This window comes from Elaeis guineensis, unplaced genomic scaffold (genome assembly GCF_000442705.2).
Source record: "Elaeis guineensis isolate ETL-2024a unplaced genomic scaffold, EG11 Super_Scaffold_1000061, whole genome shotgun sequence".
Classification (NCBI taxonomy): Eukaryota; Viridiplantae; Streptophyta; class Magnoliopsida; order Arecales; family Arecaceae; genus Elaeis; species Elaeis guineensis.
Window position 1 is genome coordinate 2,381,697 of NW_027332426.1, and position 27,561 is coordinate 2,409,257.

General features: G+C 36.1%; 2 protein-coding genes and 1 long non-coding RNA gene across 8 annotated transcripts in view; all 3 read right to left on the reverse strand.

Moving 5' to 3' along the window:
- Positions 1-20,689, reverse strand: part of LOC140854549 (uncharacterized) — a 35,335-nt gene extending 14,646 nt beyond the window's left edge. The window contains exon 1 of the long non-coding RNA XR_012137761.1: positions 20,620-20,689. This is a non-coding gene — a long non-coding RNA (uncharacterized lncRNA). The remainder of the gene's footprint in view (positions 1-20,619) is intronic.
- Positions 5,571-7,996, reverse strand: LOC140854546 (uncharacterized). Its single transcript, XM_073250507.1, has 3 exons — positions 6,170-7,996; positions 5,950-6,081; positions 5,571-5,867 (listed from the first exon to the last, which is right to left on the reverse strand). Exons 1-3 carry the CDS (start codon positions 6,480-6,482, stop codon positions 5,854-5,856), a joined length of 459 nt encoding a protein of 152 aa, XP_073106608.1. The 5' UTR covers positions 6,483-7,996; the 3' UTR covers positions 5,571-5,853.
- A 4,774-nt stretch (positions 20,690-25,463) lies between the features above and the next one.
- Positions 25,464-27,561, reverse strand: part of LOC105035311 (ribonuclease J) — a 114,360-nt gene continuing 112,262 nt past the window's right edge. For 4 of the 6 annotated variants that reach the window (XM_073250513.1, XM_073250511.1, XM_010910835.3 and 1 more), the window contains 2 exons: positions 26,881-27,329; positions 25,464-25,966 (listed from right to left, as the gene is read on the reverse strand). In XM_073250513.1, coding sequence (XP_073106614.1) covers positions 25,874-25,966; positions 26,881-27,329 — 542 coding nt within the window. In that variant the 3' untranslated portion in view covers positions 25,464-25,873. Of the gene's footprint in view, positions 25,995-26,880; positions 27,330-27,561 lie in introns of all 6 variants that reach the window. The other 2 variants (XM_073250512.1, XM_073250514.1) reach the window with 2 other exon arrangements.

Below are 27,561 nucleotides of genomic sequence, written 5' to 3' on the forward strand. Positions count from 1 at the left end.
GTTGCATATTAATCTTAAAGTGTTCATTCCTTCAAGATCAAGTACTATTTTTGGGATATGTTGTATCTTCCCAGAGTATCATGGCTGACCCTGAGAAGGTGCAAGCCATTAAAGAATGGCTAGAACCAACATCCCTTTCTGAGATTCATATCTTTCATGGTCTAGCCTCTTTCTATAGGCACTTTATTAGGGAATTTAGTACCATCATGGCCCCCATCACAAATTGTAATGAAGAAAGGGGAGTTTCACTGGTCAGCTGCCACTGCCAAAGCTTTTAATGAAATAAAGCTTAGGATGACCGAAGCACCTATTCTGATTCATCCTAACTTTTCAAAAGTTTTTGAAGTAGCCTGTGATGCATCGGGCATTGGAATTGGAGTTCTTAGTCCGGAGGGTCATCCGATAGCCTATTTTAGCAAAAAACTTAATGACGCTAAGCAAAGATATTCTACATATGACAAAGAGTTCTATGCTGTAGTATAAGCTCTTAGATATTGATGATATTACCTTTTATCCAAAGAGTTTGTCCTATATTCTAATCACTTGTCCCTTAAGCATATCCAATCTCAGAAGAAACTTAATGCTAGATATGTCAAGTGAGTAGAGTTTCTCCAGGATTATACCTTTGTTCTCAAACACCAAGCTGGTGTTGAGAATAAGACTGCTGACGTGCTAAGTAGGGTAATTACTGTCCTCCAATCCATGAATGCTGAGATAGTGGATTTTGAGCAAATAAAAAACAACTATCAGCATTGTCCTAATTTTGCTAACATCTATCAAGAGGTTAGTCAAGGAAACCGTCAAGAATATGTTGACTTTGTGATCAGAGATGGTTACCTATTTAAAAGCTGTCATCTTTGTATACCTCGAACATCTCTATGGAATTTTCTTATTTGGGCTTAATAAGGCTATAACTATGGTTGAAGATAGATTTTATTGGCCATCTCTTAAAAAGGACGTGGCTAGAATCCTCGCTCAATGTCGCACATGTCAATTAGCTAAGGCTCGAGAGCAAAACACTGACTTATATACTCCTTTACCGATTCCTCATTCCCCATGGAAAGACCTTAGTATGGATTTTATTCTTGGATTACCCAGTACTGCTAGGTGACACGATTCAATCCTAATTATTATTGATAGATTTTCCAAAATGGCACACTTTATTCCTTGTCAAAAGACTTCTCATGCCACTTCTGTTACTAAGTTATTTTTTAGGAAAGTTGTCGGACTTCACGGGTTATCCTCTTCTATAGTGTTTGACCGTGATGTCAAATTTGTGAGTTATTTTTGGAACTCTTTGGAAATTGTTTGGGACTACTTTAAAATTTTCCTCAGTTTTTCATCCCCAAATGGACGGTCAAACAGAGGTTGTGAACCAAAATCTTGGTAATTTACTTAGGTATCTAGTTGGTGATAAACTTGGAACGTGGGATTTCTCATTGACTACAGCAAAATTTGCTTATAATAACTCAGTAAATCGGTCTACTGGCAAGAGTCCTTTTGAAATTATTTATAGCTTTAATCCCCTCAACTCATTGACCTGTTCTCTTACCCAAGAGGAATAACCACTTTCTTTTGCTAAACACATTCATGACATTCACACTGATATTAGGCAAACGATTGCTATGAGTACTGAAAAATATAAACTTGCTGCTGATGCTCATCGTAGAAATATGGAGTTTAACGAGGGTGACTATGTGATGCTTCGTATTCATCCCGAATGCTATCCTCGACATTCATTCAAAAAGTTGCACGCTCGAGCCACTGGCCCATTTCATATCCTTCATAAATTTGAGCCTAATGCTTATTATGTAGAATAACCCTCTAATTTGAACTTTAGTCCAATTTTTTATGTTGAGGACTTGCTACCTTATCGAGGCACATTCGAGCCTCCTACTATGCATGCAGGTAATGGCAAGGATTGCACTCCGTCCCCTTCAGTGCCAGTTCCAATTCTTCCATCACTTCCATCATCTTCAACAGATCGAATTGAACGCATTATCACAGATGAGATTGTTTCTTCTGCTGATGGAGGATGCCAATGATTTTTGATCAAATGGCAAGATCGTCCAGACTCATTTGCTACTTGAATTCTCGAAGAAGAGCTACGTCAAATTGATCCAGACATCTTAGAAGATTATTTCAATTCCTCGCAAGAGCCGAGTTCTTTCCGACCAGGAGGGAATGATGGGAATTAAGGAACCGCATCCAAGTTCGAATTCCAAGTCTATCGACGAAGATGGCGCAGATCAACAACTTGAAACCGACATGTGGATTTGAGGATTTTTATTTATTTTCGAAATTATTTTAGTCTTTGAGTTTATCATGTTTCTTTTAGATAAGTCCCTAGATTTGAAATTAAGAGTTATTATCTTTTCTAAGTTTGAAATTAAACTGGTTATCTAGATTTGAAATTAACTATTTTTTTTTATAGAGTTATTATCTATGAATATATTCAGTCCATAAAAGCCCACAAGGCTTTTGGGAATTGCAGACTTGATTGATTGATTAAATTAAATTCTAGAATCCAGAGTTTGGTTTTCCTTTTCAATCTTCTTTGTTTTTTCGTTTCAGAGTGCCACATCACGTTTCCTTCAGTTAAAGACCTAGGTACGATTTGAATCATGATGATACAAGTCCTCATCAAGTTGCTAGGAGTGTCAATGGAGCATATAACAATCTAAAATGTCCAAATTCATGTACTGTGTCTCTATTTATTTAATATCTAGCAGAAACTTAGCCATTAGGTTAATTGGCTGGTAAGCTGGACCTTTAAGTTACTTGGCCACCAAGTATTTTACTTGGCATCAACTTTCTTGACCCACTTATTATTAGGTCCTGAATTTATTCTTTTTTTCTAATTTATTTGTTGCTTGGTCCTTAGATCAGATAAGGCTATATCCCATATATAAAGGTTAATGGTTATCAGAAAGACGGATACTCTTAAGCTGTATCTGAGTCTTCACCTGAGAAAGTAAATTTTACTATTTAACAAAGTTGGCTTGCAATCCCTCATCTCCCTCCCTCTCACCCTCTCTGGTCCCCTCCCTCTCTCTTCTTTTTCTTTTATTTCCTCCTTTTGCTTCCTCAGCTCATCTTCCATTTACCATGCAGACATCTGTATTGCTGCCTGAAATTCAAATTTGGGTGAATATTTAACTTTCAGCCTTAAACTTAAAATCCTAAGAACCTTTTCTAACATCACATCTTATCCTCCAAACCCTAGAGCACCACTAGAAAACTTGCATACATCCATTAATGATTATCGTCCCTTTCGTTTTTCCAGAATTTGACAGCAAGCACTAAAAGTGAAACCTTAAATTTTATAGCAATGAGGTCCACTATGCATAAGCAGCCACTCTCAAGAAGTTCTGCATGACACTTATTAGAAACTAGCGGAAAAGGCATCAGTCAATACAGATAAGGAAACTTGATAGTGGAATGTGATAAAAAATAAAAATCAAAGAACCTTTTTGTTTTTATGCTAGAATGTTGACCATGGAGGTTGTTTTCTCGTAAGGAGATTAATAAAGAAATATAGATAAAAGAGATAAGATCTTCGTATAGATTTTATTGATTTAGCGAAAGTATACGATAGAATTCTTAAAAAAGTCTTATGGTGGGTGTTAGAAAAGATGTCTCTATTAGTTATATTAATGATTGATTTTGATGATTTTTTAGTATTTGCAATAATCTTATTCTATGATTTAATTGTCTTTGATGGATTAATCATTATGAACTTTTTAATTTTATGTATCATCTTTAATTCTTATAAGCATAAGCTTTACTTTAACTTCAGCATGCTCTCTTAACTCCTCGTATCATGTTTGAGAAATCAAAGTTAAAACAAGTTTAACTGCATAAGTAATTGTTTGTATAAATTTTATCAATTAATTTTTGACATCCTCATAAGATATCTAATCATTGAAGTTCCTTAAAAATTGCTTAGCTCAAAGAACTTCAAGATAAAACACTCAATCAAGATTCGCTGTACCGGTACCGATTGGCATGCCGGTGCCGGACTGGTACGGTACCGGTACCGTACCATACCGACACACGGTACACCCCGACGTACCGGTACACAATTTTTTTCGATTTTTATTTTTTTTTTTGATTTTTAAAGTTAATAATTGATAAATACAACCTCAATATGGCATTATATTGCATATTATTGACATATTTGGATTCAATTTGGAGTTAGGTTGCGGTACAAAGATTCTTGATCCAAAATTTCAAACATATATTTATTTACATTATATTTCAACTATGTCATCTTAAAACTAAAAAAATATATATAAAATACGCATTAAAATGTATCTAAATATTTAAGTACAAAGCCAAATAACTGATATACGAATCTTAAGATGTACTCTGTATTTAATTTCTTATCGAGTGACTGTGACGCTCGTAGATATCTGAATCATCAACATAGTCTGAAGGACATTAGTCCAACCCTCTAGCCAAGCTGCACCGTACTCTCGAATATTCATCATCCCATAAAGCATCCTCTCTGAATTGTAAGACATCTCAGACCTCTCGCTAAAATTCTGACTCTGAGAAGTATTATTCGAGATGATGGTACGGTTGTGGAGGAGCCCATCCAAATATGCCAGTAGCAAAATCTGATCCTGGAGCTGCTCCAGACTGCATAGGGTAGTAACCACTAGAAGATGATACCTCGGATACACCATATGTATATGGATCATAAGGTGACTGTGGATAATAAGATCCATAATGCAAGGATGATCCAGATACATCCATGGACCCTACTCCACGTGCAAGATCGTCCGCAGTTGCATCATGTGCTGGACGACCTCTAGGAGCCCGTCGTCTATATGAAATCGACTCCCCACGATCTCTACCAACTCGTCCACCATGATTCCTATCCTGTGTGACATGCGTAAACTGAGACTCACCGGTGAATCGAATATCACTCTGTGGCTGTCTCATAAACGGTGGTCTCCTGTCCTCCAGTTCCTCCCTGATCATCAGATCCATGGCTACTACTACCAGTATCATCATCACTCTCCCTGGTGTCCGTATCTGAACTAGATCGCTCCTGTACTCTCGAGAGTGGTGCGCGTGCAACTGTCTTTTTCTCCCCCCTTGTGCCCCTCTGTGACTGAGTTTCCTGTGATTGGGAGGATGGATGCCTTCTTGCTGGCTGCCGGGAGGAACGTCTATACATCTCTCGCTTGAATCTCTGGGAAGATGTATCAGATAGCGAGTCATGTGATGAATGAGTCCCTTGTGTCCCCTCAGACTGTGGCTGATCAGCTGGAACCCTATGTGAATATTTTTTTCTGTCCATTGTCCTGGATCCACCCTGATCTCCCTTGCCACCACACTGGCTGGTCGTGGAGGAGATCCTGGCTCATCAAGCTCTGGCTCCTGCTGCTGACCTGCAAGCCATCCGATGATCGGATCGTCATCCTCGTCGGTATAATTATCCAGCGTCGGATCAGTGTACTTCAACTGAACTTCCTCCTGAATACATTTTAACCTCAACCTCAGATTGTAGTGAACATATACAAGATCGTCGAGGCATTTTGTGTCAGATGATTTCTCTGTTTGCTGTGGATAAGGACGAAAGTGGATCAATTACGCTCACAGCCATTAGCAGAGACTGTCTGAGAAAGAATACGGACAGCCATGTCTCAAATTTTCTACTGACGTTCCAAAATGAATCCATCATTCAGCTACAAAAGTAAAATTATATATCAAATTTGATGATATTATTAAGCAAAATTACATATCAATCTACATTGCTCATTATTGATATGTAATTTACCTGGATTCATCTGCTTTTTACTTACAACAGCTGATGGGACTCCAAAACTGTCTGATCCCTCTCTAAACTGTTTCGTCTGAAATAAAATATATTTATTATTTATAAATATATCAGATCGAATTCAGTTGAATAATTACATCTGTTTTAAACTAGCATACCTCTTGCAGACAACGACGCGATTTCTGGATCGGACACCATCTTATATATGACATTGCGAATAGCAGCAAGAAGCTCGCTATCCATATCTATCTCCGAAATAGTATACTGAAATCTCGGATTCAAGTAATAAGCTGTAAATAAATTTCAAGACTAATTAAGCATAATTTTATTTTCATGCTTCGAAAAAATATTTTAAAACATTCTTGAATCCAAACTTACCAGCTAGATGCAAATCTCTGCCCATCTGATAGTCCCAACGGTGCTCAATAATGTTAATGAATTCTTGAGCATGCTGGGGATCATTCTCACTGATCTGTTTCTTTGTCCTCTCCATCATGTAATATAGGAAGCCCATCTGGGGGTATCTCTCGCTGTCCACAGTGCGAAGCACCTCATATAAAGGCTTGATAGCCTTCACTATCTTCTCAGTCTGCTGCCAAAATGACTGACTCGTCACCAAGTTCTCCACATGACTTCCATCAGTGCCGACCCTCGCATATCTGCTCTCCTGCCACTCGGCACTGACAAACATCTGACGTAGGGTTTTTTCTTCTGAAGAAGACTATCAAGTGCTATATAGTTGGTAGCAAACCGTGTGATACCCAGTCGTAAGATCTCCCCCTAGTATACGTCCGCATCAATGAAAGAACCCATGTATGGTTGTAGATGAATCTAGTAATGATCTGGGCAATCTCCATTACCTGCTGCACCCTGCGAATCTTTCCGATATCCATCAATATAAGATCAATGCAATGTGCAGCACATGGGATCCAGTATATCTGCGGTCGCTACTCCATCAGCAACTCTCCGGCAGCCTTATATTGTGGTCCGTTATCTGTGATGACCTGCACGACATGCTGCTCACCCACTGAATCAATCACCTCCTCCATCAGACCAAGGATATATGTGGCATCGTGCATCTTATCTGAAGCATCGATTGATTTGTAAAAAAATATTTTTCCATCACAGTATGTCAAAAAATTAATGATGCTCCGCCTAGTAGGACCTGTCCAACCATCACACATCACTGTCAAATCGTATGTAGGCCATTTATTTTTGTAAGCAATCCATCTCTGCAGATCCTCCTTATTGCTGTCAAGAAGCTGACCATAGATGTCCTTAGGTCCTGAAGGATCTACACCCTGGCCGGCAGTCTCTATGGCTGAAATAGCAGATCGGTAGTAAGGATTGGCTGCTGCATTTGCTGAAATATGGCTGAAATGAAACCATGATCCAATAGCTCACCACATATCCTTCTTATCTTTTTTCAACATACTGTCAATTCTCTGCTGCTTTGAATCCTTGCTGGACAAAGCATGTGGATCCAAATCCTGAATGCTGGCTCCTGCTGGAATATCTCTGGAGGACCTCCTACTGCCAAAAGCTCCCAACAAAGAAGACATGTTGCGTCTGCTCCCTCTACCACCAGGCTCTCTGACTGAGGTAGTCCTGAACTCGAATTCTCCCCTACCAGTCGCTGATCCAGATCCTGATTCGTAGCATGATGGTCCGAATCGATCTCTGTATCGGGCCATCTCCTCCTGCTGGTACTGATCCGCCAAGCTCGCATGAATGGCAACCTCAATCTGTGCCTCATCATCTGGAGCAGAAGCCTTCTCTGACTCTCTAGAGTGATAAGGTGGCTCTGCAGCTCGACGGTCTACTTCGATCTTTTTTGCTTTGCCCTTTCCTTCGTTGCTTTCGAATCAGCAAAGTGCTTTTTCATCAATTGTCGGACCTCTTGCAGACATTTCCGACACATCGACACATCAGGATAACCACCAGCTAGATGCTGCTTCAACCTAGTCACTCCTCCTTGAACTCTATATTGCACCATTTGCATCTTCAATGATGCCGAGCCGAGAGCATCTCGCCATGATCCCAACCGATGTCACGCTCTTGATCTTTCTTCTTACTCATTTCTGTAGATATAACAAAATACTAATTATTTTGAATTACCTGTAATATAACACTAATTACATATATTTTTTATTTGATAATATTTTTTACTATTTAAATATTTACAAAAAAATTTTCAAAAAAATCTCAAGTTAGATTCAAATATTTCAATTATTTTGAATCATTCTAAATATTATTCTCAATTTCAAAACTAACACTGATTTTTTATTTTTTATTTTTTAATAATTTTTATATAAATAAATATATACTATAAAATAGCTGATTAATTAAAGTGAACGTTCGTATGCTCTAAATTTTTTTCTTATAAATATATGCAAGTATAACAAACAACGATAGTTTAACGATAATTAAAATAATTATATATAATTTTAAAATAATTTTAATAATTATTTTAAAACTTATAAATTCAAATAAATATGTTATGTGCTTCAAATAATATTTTTAAATTAACTAAAATATAACACTATTTTTATATATTTTTTATTTTATAATTAAATTTTTAAATTTAAATAATTAAAAAAATATTTTTTTAATTTCAAATATTTGAAAAAATTTAGAAATTAGATTTAAGTAGTTTGAATCATTCTAAACATGATTTCCAAACTCTAATTTTTTTCGTAAAATTTAAATTTTTTTTAATTTTTAAATAAATAAATATTTAAAAATATTTAAAAAATATATAATTAACAAAAATTAACAATTTTGGTGTCATCGTGTAGATCTTCCAAAGATCTATCACATATAATTAAATCATCCCAAAATCACAAGATTTTGGCATGATTTTCTCTTATTTTCATTCTCTCTTCTTATCCTATTTTTTACAACAAAAATTAAAAAAAAATATTTACTAAAAAAATAACACATTATCTTACCTCCGGCCAAAGATCAGCCTCTCCTCGAACCACTCCTGCAATTTGACGAAATTTTTTCTTTTTTTTTAATTATTCGAAGGTCTCAACGGTTTCGTTGAGACCTTCGGACCCTCGGGAGTTCTCTGAGACATCTCAGAGAACTCCAAAGCAGGTAAGGCTTTTTATGCCTCCCCCTCCCCCTCGTCACTTTTGGCACATGGGGTGTCGGTACGGTTCGGTTCACACCGAACCAGACCGAACCGGACCATACCGTCCGATTTTGGACGGTATGGAAGCGAACCAGACCGAACCACTCGATTCGGTACCGATTCGGGTTGTTCTCGAAAAAAAGGTCCGAACCGAACCGTTTGAGCGCCGGTCCGACTCGGTACGCCCCGTACCGGGCGGTTCGGCCCGGTACGGCGAACACTGCACTTAATCATAAAAAATCATATGCTTGATGTTTTTGATTTGCATCACATTTTAGGTTGATCTTTTAGGATTTGAAAATCCTCTAGGTTCATCTGATTTGATTGATAATTAAACCCCCCCAATTGATTAATTCTTGATCCCCCAAATTGATTTAAATATCTTTCTTGATCATTATTTTGATTGCCCATTGATCTCTATTCAATTTGTAAAAGTTTTCCTTGATTTGAAACTCCTTGAGCTGTTTTCTGCTGTGAGTAGTAGACTCTTGGATCTAGGGAGTCGACTCATGATTTTCAGAAGAAAAAATAATTCTATGAGGAGCCGACTCCCAATGTTACTAGAGTCAACCTCTCTTCAAGAGCCGACTCTTAATTTAGCAGCAGTCGACCCTTATGTCTGAGATAGATTTCTTAACTGAAAATGTCCTAAGGCTCTATCATTCCGTTTTCAATTTTCTCGAGCCATAATCCCTTTCAAACCCCTCTCCCACCAAAATTGAACCTCCCATCTCCATTTCCATCCTATTCTTGTGGTCCTTGTTCACCAATGGTACCACGGAAGCAATTCGCCCAAAGGAAGAGTAAGTTCCGTACAGAAATTCAAGAATTTAGAGCTACTCCAACTAATTATCCCATGCAAGAAAAAAGGACCAAGCTTCTAAATAATTTTGAGCAAAAAAATAGACTTTGAGATTGTGACACAAGGAATTGTAATTGCTCAGAAAATTAAGAGGATGAGTTGGAAGTCTAATTTTCAAAGTGAAAGACGTGCAAGTTGAGATGGACATTGATAGCATTGGGCACACACTACATATACAGACCAATGGGAGCACTTCAGATCATCTCGAGCAACGACACATTAGATTGAGATTTATATTGGATCAAGATGATGTTGAGGATATCGAAGATATTAATGCCAGCACTCATGCTACAGTAGATGATGATGGCTCCTACAGCAAAATCCATTGTAGTAGATATCAGAACTAAGGAGCCAACAGAGCAGCATAAGAAACCGCTTCTCCACAAACCAATCGTCCAGAGAACTCAAATCGATTATTTGGCATACTGGATGAGGTGCACTTATCGAGAGGATTTCCATCAAGATCGTCTCTTCTGTTTGTGCACGGATTCAAAGATATCCATCAGAAGCACAGCATGCAAGAAAAGAACTGATGGACACTCTAGCACTAGCTAGAGAGGAGTCCGCCAGGTTGATTTAAACTTTCACTGCTGCGTGAAATGTTCGGGGATAATCATCTGAAGACATAAGACCACCCTCTCCTTTTATCTAGCCTGGACCTTCATGTTAGGATTACCCTAACCTATCCTTACTAAAAATTCGAAGACTCATTTTTTAGATCTTTAGTGACCCTAGCAATCCATCTTTTGATAGATATAGCTCTCATACATCGTATATGTTTTCATCATTTTATGTAATCATAGCTTGCAAATCAATGAAATGTGATTTTTTATGAAAATACAATGTGCTTAATGTTTACACTTATTTGATTGAATATGTGTTTTATGTGTAAAATAGAGGAGAAATGATTGCTTGCTTAAATTAAATAATTGTGCTTATTTGCTTAATTGAATATTTGTCCTGGTTATAAAACTAAGGAAGAGAAAAATGTGTTCTTGCAATGCTTGCTTTTAATTAAATGAATGTGCATTCTTTGAAAAAAAAAGGGGAGAATTAAGAAAATTAAATCTTCTAGCATTTACCATTAAAAACAAGGAGAGAAATCAAAATTAAAAGGAGATGATTTTTAAACTTAATAAGAGAAATTTTACTTTATTTAATGAGTCATAAAAAATTATTTGAGCATTCATGTGGTTTTATTCATTTGATTGTATTCGCATGTTTTGATCATATCATCATTCTTTTTGACAATTGATTGGTATCAAGAAATTATTTTTGATCTTAAAAGAAAATTTATTGATGAACATTCATATTTTGTTCCGGTTGATTGATATCGAAAAATGAATTTGAAACATGCTCTTCCAGAATCTTTTAAAATTGATATCAAACAAAATATTTTTCAAGAAAGCTATTATTTATCCTTAAAGCTAAGTATTTAAAGAGAATTTTAGTTTTAATCAATTGGTATCAAACAGCTTACTATTTATCTTGTATTTTTATTGATTTATCATTTGACAAAAAGAAAAGAATGCCTGTCTCAAATCTGATTTTGTACTGTTATATTTTTAATATGATGTTGTTTAAAACAAATTAAAAAAATTTCATACCTTTTCTGAACTAAACTGCTTGATATTTCTTAAAAAAAGGAAGAGATGATCCTTTCGAAGAATAACTGAAGATCTTTTTATGATTTGCTTTGCATATTCTATTAGTGTCGAGCTGAATTTGTAAAATATTTTACTCAAATTGATTATTGTCGAGAAATGAATTTGATAAATGTTCTTTCTAAATCTTTAATTGGTATCAAGAAAACTTTCAAGCAAGCTATTATTTGGTTTGATTTGCAAAATAATTGGTACAAAAAATATTACTTTTGCAACTGGTATCAAACAACCCAAGAATGTTGTCTTTAATATATTTTGCTTTGATACCATATTTTGCACTGATTTTGCTCTGATACATTCATAATAACTTCTCTGAATTTAATTGATTAATACCCATTAAAAAAAAAAAAAGATAAGTTTTCTAAATATTTCATATGCTTGGCTTTGATACTCAAATTTTTTTGTTCTGAAAAGCTCTATCCTTCTTGAATCCTTAAAGCTCAAAGTCTATTTGTAATTGAATTTGAGAATCCGTTTAATGCATCAACTTTATTCGAAAAAAGAAAGATATATTTTTTAAATCTATATTGATCAAAAGAAGAAAAATAATTTTTTTTTGGATAGTTGCTATTTGGATTGAATCTCAAAATATTTGGTATCAAGAAGAATTAAATTGGTTATTTTCTGTTTTCAATTGATTGTTTTTCAAAGATACAAACTCAAACTTCTTTTAATTGGTATCCAGCAGAATTTCTTAAGAATATTATCACAATTGGTATCATAATTTTCATAGTTTATTTTTACCTTAAACTCTATTGCTTCATCTTTAGCAAAAGAAATGAATGTTTAGTCTCAAATATGTTTTGCATTGATATATTCTTAATATGATATCATTTAAGATAAATTTAAAAAATGTACATCTTTTTCTGAACATAAATTGATTGATACCTCTTAAAGAAAAAAAAAATAATTTCTGCAAATTTAAACATGTTTTATGATTTGCTTTGAATCATCCATTCAAATCCATAGTTCTAAAAATCTCTATTATTGTTGGATCTTTAAAGCTGAAAGTAATTTTGTAACTAAATTTGAGAATTTATTTGATACAAAAAAGGGGAGATGCATGTTAAATCTACACTATTAAAGAGAGGAAAAGTGCTTTTGAATCTATATTGTTCAAAAATAAGAGAAGAAATTTGATCCGAATTTGCTACAATCTTTCAAAAAGAGGGAGAACCTACAAAAAGGAAGAAATTCTAAAATCTGAATTTGAAAGTTAAATCCAAGTTAAATTTGAAAGGGAGAAACTTAAATCAAATTCTAAAAATTTAATGTGTATCTGAAATTGGAAGTTGATTTTGATGATATTTTCTGAATCCTTCCCTTGTGCTTTTTGTTACTGTCAAAAAGGGAAAGAGTTATGTTTTTGAATATATGCTTATATACTTCTTTGTTTAAATTGAGTATATTGGAGAAGTTATGTTGGGATCGTCATTTGTTTGCTTGAAAAAATCATATGAATGAGTGTATGTTGAATATAATTTTGATTATTGAATTGAAACATTCATGAAGTATAAGCTTAAAGTGTTTAATTATTCATTTCATGATTCATGTTAGTAAATTAACTGAAATACATTATGCTTTATTATGCATATACTCAAAGTTTTGTCATCGTCAAAAAGGGAGAGATTGTTAATCCTATGATTCATTTTGATGATTACAAAATGCTGAATAACTATGGTACTATGTATTTCAAGAGTGAATGTAGGATTTCTAAAATATTCTCAATGAAGAAAATATCTTAGAAGAAATCCTCTCAAGTTGCCAAACCAAAGCACTTCAAAGAATAGATTTTCACAGATTGGCTAACAGCCAACTTCTAAAGAAGAAAAGTCGACTCTGACACGTTGGAAGAAAACTGGCACAAGCTCGAGTCGACTCGTGAACAGTACGAACTCTCTCAAAGAAAATAGAATACTGCATTTTTAGGATCCTTGCAAGATCCGACTCATGGGCAACTCAAGCCGACTCGTGAAGACTGAGTCGACTCATGACAGAAGACTACACTAACAACTAGTTTTTCTACAATTTTCCAACAGCTAGTTTTCGCTTCTAACGACTATTTCAATCCTTCCAATGGCCAAAACTCACTCTCTAGCCACTTTCAAGTTTATTAAAAGCTAAAGAATCATTTGGAAAGTAATATTAAGAGAGATTAAAGAGAAAAACTTTCAAATGAGTGACGATCATTGAACATCCTCGAAAAAAAGAAAAAAGAGATCAAATGCACAGATTTGAGAGCTTTGGAAGAGTGATCATCACCAACTTTTTCTACATCCTTTCAAGCATCATTCAAGAGAAGTTAGAGCATCTTTTGTGCAATTTATCAGCAACTCCTTCGAATTTAAAAGAGTTCATCTTTTCTATTTTTCATTTGTGCTGAAATTTTCTGCATCTTGTATTTTTGTTTTCTTTTTAAGTTTCTTTGGAGGAAAAAAACTTGAGATTAAGACCCATCCAAGCCCAAAAGTGGATATTGTAGGTTTTGGTGAGCCTGTAAAACCAACTGGATTGATGGTGAAATCGAAAAATAATCGGTGTATAAATTGTAGTTGGTGATTTCGAAAATCCAACTGAGTTTGTTTGTGATCTCGGATAAAACAAACACACTGTAATCAAAAAGATTATAGTGGAATTCCAAAAGACCTCTTGAAGAGTGGACATAGGTATGGGATTGCACCGAACCACTATAAATTTGATCATATTATGTTGTGCCTTCTTGTGCTTGCTTGACTAATTTTTATTTCTTACTTAACATTATCTTAATTCTTGCTTAGCATTATCTTAATTCTTGCATAGCTTATTTTATCTCTTATTTTCATTGTTGCACATTGCTTTCACTTTACAATCACATAAGTTAATTGAAGCATATTATTGCTTAGATTTCAAATTTAATAAAAATTTTTAAAAAATCTAATTCACCCCCCCTCTTGAGTTGCTACCTTTTTGGGCAACAAGGTGAGAGTGAGAGACACCACAAACATACTTTTCTTTCTTGCCCACAGCGAAACTTATGGGGGAAATAAATAAGCAAGTTAGCCAAATCCTTTGAAAATAAAAGATTTAAGTAGGGGAGTCTGCTTGACCAATTTTGAAGCAAGCAGCGATGAGGTTATCCCGATCCTAATTTATTACATCTAGCCAAGATTGAATGAGATTGTGACTTTATGGGAATGTTACTTCAAATATTCTTATCAAATGGAAGGAGATTGGTAAACTTTTTTTGATAGAAGGTGCCTCGGTGGGTCAAGATGCATGCTAGAATTCCCCATAATAATCTTCTCAATCTCCTAATTGAAGAAAAACTAAGACTAGTAGTTTTAAACATGGCCATAGGATATGTTGTTTTCTTTTTTCTTTCTTTTTTTCTTGGGGGGGGGGGGTGTTCTTTTTTGTAGGGGAAGGGGGAGAGGGGGGGGGCCGACCCTGCCACCACAACCATAAGAAAAGGCATTTAAATGTCAAGATGCAAAACTACAAGAAGAGAGATTAGTCTTCAATGTTACTAGAGGATTAGACTCAATAATCTAGTGTTCATTATGATTTACAGTGGTTGTGATGATGCTGTCCTTAACATTCTTGGACATGAGAACATATTAGCTTACAAGAACGAATGGCAATGGGTAGGGTACCCACAAAATTTGGCCTACTTGTACCCTAACCATTTAAAATTCTACTACCTGAATTCATTCCAAACCCAATTAAAAATTTGCCCAAAAATCCCAAACCCGTCCTGTAACATCCAGCCCATTGGGCCTTAAACCCAGCCCAAAAAAAAAAATGAAGAAAACTCCCGCAGGGAGTCTTCTTCTCCCGACCGGCTCCTAATCGGAGTCAGAAACCTCATCGGAGAGGAGTCAAACTCCTCTCCTCCGGTTCTATTTAAAGAGGAGACCCTTCTCCCTTCTTCCTACCAAAGAATCCTGGAGCGAAACGGCGAAGATCGCTGGAAATCGCTCGCAGAAACCGTCACTGCGCCCGCCGCAATTCCTTGCCAGAGAGGTCGTCGGATCTCGAGGTAAGCATGTGGTTCTCTTCCTCTTTTCTCTCCCTTCCCGTGCCGGTGTGCACGCTCGTCGGTGATCGGAGTCGCCGGATTTTGTCGTGGGAGAGGTTTCGATTTTTTTTGATTTTCGAACGTCGGTGGTCGCCGCCGGTCACCGATTTAGGACCCTTGGGATGGCGGTGCACTCTCCTCCGGCTACCAGCCATTCCTGTGCCGGCCGATCGCCGGTCGGCCAACCGTATGAGGGGACCATTCGGTCCCCTATTTCGTTTTTTTTCACCCAGGGAGGCCACGGGAAGTAGGAAGAAAAAAAAAGAAAAAGAAAAAAAAAAAAGGAAAAAAAGGAAAAAAAAAAAAAAAAAAAAAAAAAAAGAAATAAATAAATAATAAAATAAAAATGAGAGAGTTTCTCTCTCTTCTCTCTCTTCTTTCAGTCTGAACACTTACTTTCTCTCTCTAGAATTGAACTTTCTCTCTCTACTTTCTCTCTCTAAAATTTTCTCTCTAGATTATTTCTCTCTTGATGGATTTCTCTCTCCAAAGTTATCCTTCTAAGATTAGCATAGTGAAGGCTTCATTTTGATGATTTTTATCGAGTTTAGGGAAGAATCTGATTCTAAGTGAGGTTTTGATTTAAGATTTGTTTAGATTTAATTTTGAATTAAAATTAATGTAAAAATATAATTTTGGATAATAGGCACTGAAGAATCTCCTAGAAGTTAGTCGATCTATTCATTCAGTGCTCTGTGAAAGATAAGTAATAAATCATCTTCTCGAGATATTTCATATTTATTTTGAAAATAAATAATTATTCTCTGAAATTATGCATGATTTATGAAATTATGTTTTGAAAGAAAAGTACTTTTGAAATATTATGGTACGTCGATTATGCACATGTTCAGTAAAAAATTATGATATATTATGATACAAAAGTGTTTTGATACAGATCGGATTTATGCTCTCAGCCTAACTATATTTCAGTGGGCCCCACCAATGGAGATTATACGTTGGTACTCAGTGGACCCTGCCAGTGGGGGTTGTGCACTGGTATTTAGTGGACCCAGTGGAGGTTGTGCATTGGTGTTTGTGGACCCTGCCAGTGGGGGTTGTGCGCTGGTATTCAATAGACCCCGCCAATGGGGGTTAAACGTTTGTCATAGTCAAGGCTGTTGAGTTACGAGTGTTTTGAATCGAATCGAATTTATGATTATATTATATGTGAATATTTGAAAAGATTGGATTTGTATAAAATCAGCAAGAAATATATTTTTATGTTTATTTGCAGCATTGTTCTTGAAAATTATATAATATCTAAAATATCTAGTTGAGATATTTGTTACTTACTGGGCTGCTAGCTCATTACCTTTCTTTCTATTTTTCAGATTCAAATAATTAATTACGAGCGTGGGAAGAAATATTGGGACAGCTTTTAGAGGCAAGATTTAGCATTGTCAACTTCATTGAACTTAGATCTATTATTTTATTTTTAGTAAAATTTTATTGGATGTAAGATATTTGATTTAATTACTTGAATTAAAGTTGAATAATAATTATTTGAATTTATTCTGCTGTGATGCATTGATATCGTGATGAGATGCCTTGCATGCTTATGGAGAGAGTTCTTCATAAGTATGCGGCGGTTGCCGCGACCTCCTGCTCGCGATCTCGGGCCAGAGACGTGACACATCCCATCAAAAATGGTAAATTCGTCACATACTTGAACCCACCCAATTAATCTTTATTTGGATCAGATTATTCGGGTTGGATCAGGTAACCGACCCAAAATTTTATTTAAAAGAAATAAAAAAGGGGGGGAAGGGGTGGGACAATATCAAGTAAAAATAATAAAATTAATTTGGCAAACAGTCTAAATATAAATAAGTTTTATAGCTCAGTAATAAAGGTAGAGGTTAGATGTTCTTGAGCTTTGGGGTTCAAGTACCTCACAATATATATGTTTTTATAAAAGTTCATAAAGAAATATATATTATATATAATCAGTTCAGGTAGCATACCCTAGGTGCAAATCTCAAACCCTAGCGATTTTAATTTTAAATCCAACCCCATTCCAAACACTATAGAGTTTTACTAAACAGGTCCTATTAGGATTTGAGATGGGTCAAAAATCAGAAAAAACCTACCTGGCTCCCACCCCTACTTACAAGGTGTACTCATGAAGTTTGACAAAGCTTATAAGATAGCAATTCTTGCTGCTATGAATAAAACTTGGCATTTACTAGATTGTAATACACATAAGAACAACATGCACATTGATCTTCTAGCAATGGGAATTTAAATGCATGCTTCAAAAATCTTCTTCCATAATCACATTGAACTCATGTTATTGCTATTATATAGAATTGTTTCATTATGCCTACAATCTCCAACACTTTGTTGATTTGTTCACATCCTTTTAGGTTCAGCATTGCATTCTTCTCAACCTCTATGTCCATATTGCTAACCAAATATCATAACTAAATTGAGGAACAAACCACAGCATGGGCTCCAAGTTAACTTGCACAAGTTTTTCTCTTGAGTTCAATTTTATCGCTCAAACAATTCATCAGAAAACAGTATTTCCTGAACAACCATGCTAATAAGTTTCATATACAGAATTTATTCTTCTCAAACAATACAACTCCACTAGACCCCTTCGCAACACCACAAAGGAAGATGATTCACCTCACCAACAAGATTTTAAATCCCGTGGGATAGGAGTGTCCCGGTTTTCTTCCAGAATGGGACGCCCCACGTCCCGCCCCGTCCCGGTTAGACATCCCCATACATGCTTGGGATGGCCTTATATGTATATACATATAATTATTTTGAATTTATCTTGAAATTTTACTAATTTATTTATTGTTTAAATATATTTGAACTTCTAAGATAAGGCATAGATGAATATGATTTGTTCGATTTAAAAAAAAATATATAGGCTAAGAATCTTGGCCCAAGCAGCATCTGACCACGCATGAATAGATGAGTGTCGAGTAGAGTCATAGGCGTCGATCGGAGTAGCTGTGTGCGGCCTATGGGCATGATGCTCGAGTCGAGAGAAATCACAGACTCAGAATGTTTTGAGAGCTATCATGTGGATGCGATCGACGGACGAGATCAAATGGATCACATCGCGCAACACATGGGAGAAATCCATATCATGATTGCATGCACCAAGTGCAATTGGACTGCTTCAAATCCCACGATGGATAACAGGCCACACTACCCCTTGTAATTCACCAATTCCCAGTTGCATGCTATCCACCGTGCACATGCTCCGAGACTTGCCCTACTTCACTTGGACCTGGTGCATGCACCAAGTGCAATTGGACCACGTCAACTCCCATGTTGGATAACATACCATGCTACCCCCTGTATTTCACCAATTTTCGATTGCACGCTATCCACTATGCATATGCTCTGAGATTTGCCCCGCTTCAGTTGGACCTGATGCATGTACTAGGTGCAATTGGACCGCATCAAATCCCACGATGGATAACACGCCATGCTACCCCTTGTATTTCACCAATTCCCGTTTGCGCGCCATCCACCATGCATATGCTCCTAGATTTGCCCTGGTTCACATGGACGTCGGGCACAAGATCGCGATCGAACGGATGGCATCTGGGATAAAACTTCGTATCAAAGTCCGAAGGCCCCGACCGAGATTCCTCTTTCCTTCCCCTCCGGTCCTCTCTCCTCCCTCCTACTCGGTTGGCTTGGCTCCTCGTCAGAAAATCCAACAGCCTCCTTCCTCTCTCCTCCCTTCCCCTTCTCAAGTTGCCTCCCTCCTAGCGTACCCTGCTCTCGAAAATTCAAAATCGAAAGGAGAAGATCGTGCTCCCTCCGACAACGATGCCGACGCGGATGCACCAGTGGAAAAAGAGGTTTGTATTCCCTGGACCCTTCTTCATTCTTCTCCGCTCCCGACGACGAATGGTCTGTCTGCATTTCAGCAAAAGAAAAAATAATTAGGGCACGATCGGGACAGCCGTGCTGGTGCACGATCCAATTAGGATGAAGATGAAATGGCCGAGACGAAGGCCGAAATTATGTTTCAGGGTCCCACACCCATCCCTAATGTCAGAATCTCAAAAGAACAGGACAGGATAGCCAGAATGATCCGCATCCCACCTGGACTTAAATCCTTGCTCATCAATCAATTAATCAGTTTCTGGAGAGGATTCGCAATAACCTTGTTATCTCCATGATCATGAGCGGGCCACTGTGTTATCTTTTAAGAGGACTCTAATGCAACATTAAGCATCAAAATTTATAAAGTAAGCTCATTGCTCCAAAGTCAAAGTAAAATAACACAAAATCTAACAAGTTAACAATTAAAAGAGGATGGTAGTACTAATTAATAGAACTTTTAAAGAGATAGAAATGATTGCATAAAAAGCAAATCCAATTTTATGAATGCACGCTATACTGAAAATGACCACTGAAGGTTCTAATTAAGACGAGCGAGAAGTCCCTAACTGACTTTTTGCATAATAGTATATAACTACATGTCACTTTTATGATATAAGCTTCCTGTCCCATGACAGGTGTTGATAAAGCTCAGTTCCCCCAGATGAGGGATATCTTCCATGGGAGCAACCAAGATTTGATGACCTCGGAAAGGCTAGAAACACCAGAATTAACCAAAATTTAACTCGCAGGACAGGTCTTAACTGATTTTTCAAGGGACAAACCTCAAATATTAAGACAAGTTCACATAATTAACATGCCAATAAACAAATTCAGATAACAGCTTCTGCAATCAAGACAATGCACCCTGAGATATAGGTCAGAGTTTATGATAAAATCATTAAGAAATATTCAATTATCTAGTAATATTGCAATTACTATTACATCATCCTCAAGGCTCAATTACAATCTTAAGCGTCAGCATTGCCTGTTATGAAGTGCCACTTGATAAGAAACTTGTTTTATCTCTATTCACAGTTCAATCCTGGATAAATGGGTGATTAAGAATATGTCTTTTCGCCTACAAACGATTAAGGATTACAGATTTTATAATGCTCTTAGTTCTTCACCATATTTGTCCTTTAAAAAGAAATCTAACTTAAAGCTGCATACATAATCAAAACATCTGATGTATCCAAAACTAGGTTTCATTAACAGGAAAATCTACCGTAATCTAGAAGTTTTTACCCCTTGATGAGGAGGAGGAGAGTTTAGCAGCAGGAGACAGGTGCAGCAGGCTGTTGTAGGCATGCAGGATATGAGAATAGGCAATCAGTCAAAAGAAAACTTATGAATTGGACCAATAAGTAATAATATGATGCAGTATAAACAGTACTGTCATTCACATCAGATGCCAAAGGAAATGCATAATAAAAAGAGGAGAAAAGGCCAATAAAACTCTGGGTGGTCCTCCTGGTGATGGACATGAAAATGATACAGTGCAGATGTGGGAGGAAAAAGGGAGAATCAGAAAAGGATTCAAAAATATGATAAATAAGATGTTTTAATACTCCTGATATCTTTAAAAGTATTAATCAACAATGGGAAAGATGGCACAGTAATTCTTGAAAGAATAGTGCCCTCCAAGCTAATCGCATAGGTAATGCGAAGGAACTTTTCTGTATTTTCTTCCTACTCATTTGCATAACATTAGTTATTTTATTCATGAGGTATTGTGTTTTATCATTTGCTGCATCATATTTTTATGATTATGATAAACCCCATAGATTAGGATAATGATTTTAGAGTCATGATGAGATCATGCTAGTGAGACCTAAAATCTTGATAGCCCCAATCTAAAATGTTCCCAGCCATTGGATCGAGTCGAGGATCGATGATACCGATAAGTCTAGTACATCCTATATATGCTTGATGGAGAGAATGGTTGATCTCACAATCACTTGTGTAGTGATACTAAGACAAAGATGTAGGTGCTCATTAGAGAATGAGTTCACTAAACTGATCCGCAGGAAGAAATCTGATGGAGCCTTACAGCATGTCAACAGATAGTTCTCCAATGAGAGTGGTGCATGTGATCCTTTGACCTGAGATCATCATGGTACCTTATATACATGGATCTTTACTTTGATTTATTCCCTAGCATACCATTTTGAGATGTGTATGGAATATTCTGGATATGTTGAAGTATGCATGGAGGTTGTGAGTGGTCAATAAGAAATCGATCACTCCTTGTAAGAGGAGAGAACATCCTATGTGATCTCATCGGATGATGACTCTAAGAGTCTCTGACCAACGCAGGGATGAACAGAAGGAATGGTTTCTACTGGTTCATCAATCGAGTCATCATCATCAGATCGAGATACATATGGATAGGTATTTGAGCTTGACATGTTTTCATGCCCATGGCCTGTCTGGGATGTTGTATGATCGAAGAATTGAATTGCACAGTAACTCGTCACGGAAGGATAATTTTGGTATTTTCACCAAATTTCAAATCTTTCGGGATGTTTTATGATTTATTCATGAAGTATTGTTCTCAATGTACCTACTTCTTTAGTTATTTTATGTGAATTATGTATAAATTGACATAAATCTTAAAACCACACAATATTTTATTTTGCATATACTCAAAATTTTATCATCATAAAAAATAAAAAGATTATTAACCCTATGATTGATTTTAATGAGTACAAAACTTTTGAGTATGATACTAATGAATGTGTGTTTTTGAAGGAATCAATGTTTTATAGGAAGCACAATGAGCTTGAACGTTTAAAAAAATATGAAGAAGCTTAGAATAAATTCTAAAGTCAGAGAAACATTTGAAATAATTTGAAAATAGTAGAATCAAGAAATTCAAGTTTCAAAGGCCAAAATATAAAAAAAATAAAATTAAAAAATTATGAATTGACTCTAGGAGGTTTCAAGTTGACTCCAGTATGTTGGCACCAAGTGGCACAGAACTCAAATCAACTCTCAAAAAGCTTGAGTCGACTATCTCAATAAAAATAGAGAGTAGAATTTTCGAATATAGGCCTAAGTCAAAATCAAGATCGATCCGAAATCTAGATCAAGGCCAACTTCTTTCGAATCATGTCGCTGCTCTCAGATCCTCCGAAATCAAAATTAAGACCAATCTAAAGTCAAAATTAGATCGATCTAAAGTCAAAATCAGATCGATCCAGAGCTCAAATCAAGGCCAATCTGAAGTTAAAATTAGACTGATCCAAAGTCTAAATCAAGATCAATCTGAAGCTCAGATTAAGATCAATTTGATATCAAAGTCAGACCAATCTGAAGTCAAAAATCAGATGGATCCAAAGTCAAAAATAAATCTGATCCAAAATCAAAATCAAAACGATCCAAAGCAAAGATCAAAGGCCGATCTAAAATCAGAATATCAAGGATGAATCAAGGCATATAACAAAGGTAAAACCGAAGCAAAAACAAGGCCAAATTGAGGCAAAGGTCAAGTCCAAATGAAGCAAATAACAAGAAGAAATTAAGCAAAACAAAAAGGCTCTCAAACAAAACTAACTCTCATGATGGGAGACTCTCAAGCCCCATCCATTATTATATTTTCTTCTTACAAAATAATAAATCTTTGAGCACCTAAACCGAAGCAAAGATCAAACCAAAGCCACAGTGAAGATCAAGCCTAAAGATGAGGTGACGACCAAACTGAGGTAAAAACAATGCAACGCTTAGGTCACCAGAAGATCAGCCTCAAAAAATCAATATCACCAGAAGTCTGAGAACATTAGAAGACCAATCTAAGTAAACTGAGATCAAACTATCGAGCAAAAAATCAAAAGCTAAGATAAAAGATTGAGATTAAAATGAAGCTCAACGCCAAGATGAAGCCCAAAGCCAATATGAGAAGGCCATGCTTTCGATGTGGAGCGCCTTAAATTCGACCTCCAAGGGTCGACCCCCCTCCCAAAAGTGAGATCCTGAAAGTCGAACTCTCAAAAGTCGAACTCCAAAAAGTCAAAGATTTAAAAATGCCAACCAATGAAGGCCGACTAGAAGCGAACTAACTAAAATAAGATAACACAATAATTATCTATTATCCTCTTTACTCCAAAGCTTGACTTGAAATTAAAAGACCCAACCAGAGCCGATCCAGCAAGTTCTCTCATTCCTCTTGCAGGTGCATAACTCAATGACCCAATGGTGCTCCTAGCCCATGGACAAGTCGGGTGGAGGCCACAGTGATAGCTGCCCAACGACGCTCCTTGCCCACAAACAAATCGAACGAAGAATACGGTGATAGCAGCCTAATGGCGCTCCTTACCTACGGACAAGTCGAGCAAAGCGAACAAACTCCAAGTCATCCGAACTGAAGACCTTGATGACTAAGAAGCAGGGGTTAACCTACAAAGCTTCCCAAAGACCCCTCGCTTTTCAACAAGCAGAGCTAAGAAAGGCCGAAGTGACTAAATTCATGTAGAGGTATGCACCCCCATGTATTTGGCAGCTTCGACTTGATATACTTCCTTCGTCCGAACTAACTCTAGCTCAAACTCGAAAATAAGGGACTTATATTGAGAGTAATTTCATACTAAACAAAAATACGAGGCATACGAAAATACAAAGGTACCTCAAACTCAGCCAGCTTCTTCTGATTTGCTTATTTCGTATAACTTCCGATCTAAAGTCTGATAAGGGCTCAACCGTCTCTCTAATCCCGATCAAAAAAACACTTGAGCTGATCTTATTCGATCAAATAGAAAAGATTAACTTTCAACCTCCACACAGATCTTCAAATTTCGTTACCACCAAAAATAAATGATGACAAGATAAAACTGAATAAACAACAAACAAATCTTTTCAAATAAGAAAAAAATAACTATCGAATCTCATCAATTAAAATAAAACTAAAAATCTTTACCGAATCTCATCCATAAATAAAGACCCACAGGCATGAAAATGAAACCTCTTTTCTTTCCACACGTTCACTTCCTATTTATGCTAAAGATTTGATTTGTATCAAAAAATCTCCATCGAAGCCGTCGAAGATTTTCCTTGCAGATCCTACTGCCACCATCCAACCATCGCAATCCTACAATCGACGTTGAGCTCCAACCAACCCAACCTCGAAACAGATTTTTGATGAATTCCTGCCATAACAGAACCTATACTTCAAATTAAAGATGTGTCATAATTTATGTTACTTACGGATGATATAATATTGATTGGTAAGAAAAAATTAATTATAATATTAAAATTATGGAGGAATGTTTTAAAGGATAAGGATTAAAAATCAATAGAACAAAAGTAAATATACCAAATGCAAATTTAATGAGACAGAAATGAATACTTAATGCTAATTAAGATTAATGAACTAAACATACTACATGAAACAAATTAAATATAGTCAAAATGAGAATGTTAACATGGATAAATGATAAAACTAAGAAGGATACATTGAAAAGTCAATATATTAGATAAACTACAAAAGTTGAAGAAATTAAAGACAAAAGTAATGAAATTTGATTAAGATAGTAATTAGCATATATAACAAAGATTCTAGGTAGCTCGTATAAAAAAAAATAATTTAGTCTATATTGAAGATTATATAGAACGAGAAAATTATAAATTATTATGATGGAGGTTATGAACTAAGATATGGATAAACTTGGAAAGCCATTAGACATGACCTTAAATAGAGATACTTGGCAAATGAAAATCTATAAAACCAATCCCAAATGATGATATCCTAGAGGATCTTGCAAAGACACAAGAACAATGGGGATCAACAGAATCAAGAAAGCGCAAAGAAATTTTGAAGGGGTCCAGTTCATACCTATTATTTATTATCATTAATACCCCTCCAATAGGTCCTCCATTCACAATCCAAAGCATTATGGTGGACCTAGACGACCCTACAATAATTGGAATATGACAAAGCTCATGAAAAATAAATAAATATAACTAAGAATTGGGTTATCACTACACACACACACACACACACACACACACACATATATATATATATATATATATATATATATATTATATATATATATATATATATATATATGCATATACAGACACACACACACATATATATAAAGAATCACTACTTTCCATCTGTCACAGTTTTACAAATAACCACTAGAGGAACACAAGTGGATGTGGCTCCACATAACAGCATGATATTCAAGAACAACTTGGAACAATCTTACAAAGAGAACAAATTTTTGGTAAATAAAATCATGTTGGTACAACCATTCACTGAAAGCTGCTGATACAATTGAACTGGAGGATTGTAGCTGAGCTTCTTCCTTTCCTCTTCACGGTTTCAGAAAATAAATCACCTTCAGGATATATATCAGGGCTTCATCAAAGCCCGATAAAAAATAACTCCACAAATGTCCATGCTGTGTAATGTCATCTGATAGACCTACCATGGTGATCTTCTGATAACGTTATCCACAAAATACTCTTAATCTTTCAATGGTCCGTTTACTCTTGTTCATTTTGTTGCCCCTTCATGAACAGACAGAATCTCGTCCAAGGAGGTGAAATAAGGCCAAGATTTTCTGCTTTTCTCATTACTCTTACAGCCCTGTAAAAAAAGGAAATTGTGCGAGTACCTACGTGAATTACATATTGTCAACAAAAGCTCTAGGCATGATGTTTCAGTAAGCATAAAAAGAATTTAGAAACATGCTGCAAATGCGGTTAGCATACGTCAATGTATACAAAGAACAAACATTTATGATGAGGGAAGACAATCATGAAGCGACCAGGCATCCAGAAACAAGTCTTAAAATAACATTAATGGTCTGGTGCATTCAATCATCATGTAACACTTGAGATTTCTAAGTTAACATTGGCATAAAGACTTCTGAGAAGGAAATGAGGTTCATTTTATGATACCATAAAAACAAAAACACCTCTGAAAAAGTACATTAAGAAGGATTATGAGGCATCTAGAAAACAGCTCGGGCAGGCGAAGCCTATCTCCCAAATACAGATATGATCCACCAGCTATCCTTACATCATTATGTTAATCCAACAAAGGCAATAAACGTAGATGGATGAGATAGAAGTATTGGGCGAAGTAGAGGGAATCACCAAACAAATTTCTCCAGGGACATAAATGCTTGACATTCTCTTAGAACCAATTGTATGATGTGTCAAAGAAAAACTGTATTGAACATATTATAAAACAAAAACAAAGATGTTACCACACAGGTTTTGGGGTTTGACTGCATGGTATCCTCTCTTTTGCTGACATAAATACAGAGAAATGATGACATGCCGACTCTGACTAGAATTTGGGAGCAAATCACATCAACCCATGACTACCAACAAACCAGGAACTAAAAACACTGCCTCCTTAGGCAGTGAGCTCTCAACTGACATCATCTACTTGACAATTAATCAAACAGTTCTTTCATGTAGCTTGCTTATCTACGTGCTTGCAACCAGAATCATACATGAAAGATGAGTCTTCAAAGATTAAAGAAGAGATACCTCATATTTCTGAACAAGTGATGCCCAAAGAGACTTGCACTGTGCTGGAGTACGATTTACTCCATGCTTCAACAGGCTGACAGATATCTCTTCCCAGAGTATCATTCTTGCTTTGACAGTCCGGAATCTATTATCCAATTCGCCACGCATTTTTATTAATTGTTTCATCTCTTCAGGCTTCCATTTGTTCCTCTTTGCAGGTTTAGTTGTCACTGGCTCAGGATCTGATGGTTTTATGTTCTCCCTGTTGCCCACTTTTCCATCTTTACTCAATTTTAGATTCTCTTCTAAAACAAAGCTATTTGCTACTTTTGGGACTTGGACAGCTGAAGAGCCCTTAAGTGACTTCAAAAGATCTTCTAATTTTGTAGAGGCATGTGAAGATGACTCTCCTAGGTTGTTTGTAATTGCATCTTCGGTTCTTGGTTGCTCAAGATCGGCACCATCACCTACACATGAGATGCCAAAGATTTAAGCAAAATTACTGGCATTGCTTTCATAACATACATGAGATGCCGTATAGTCCTAAAGGTCTAATATGTAGAAGCTAAACCTACCAAAAGAACATTCAGCATAATGACAAAAAGGTGCTTAATATATATTGCACATTTATTAGGAAAATTATATGGTTATATTTTATTACAGAATAAACACCTGATATGTGGAAGTTTATCAACTGGA

Bases quoted from the DNA above. Each gene is read 5' to 3' on its own strand.
- LOC140854546 (XM_073250507.1), bottom strand. From the start codon at position 6,482: ATGTTTGTCAGTGCCGAGTGGCAGGAGAGCAGATATGCGAGGGTCGGC. The intron at 6,082-6,169 runs GTAAGTTTGGAT...ATTTATTTACAG, and splicing joins CAGAGATTTGCATCTAGCTG to CTTATTACTTGAATCCGAGA.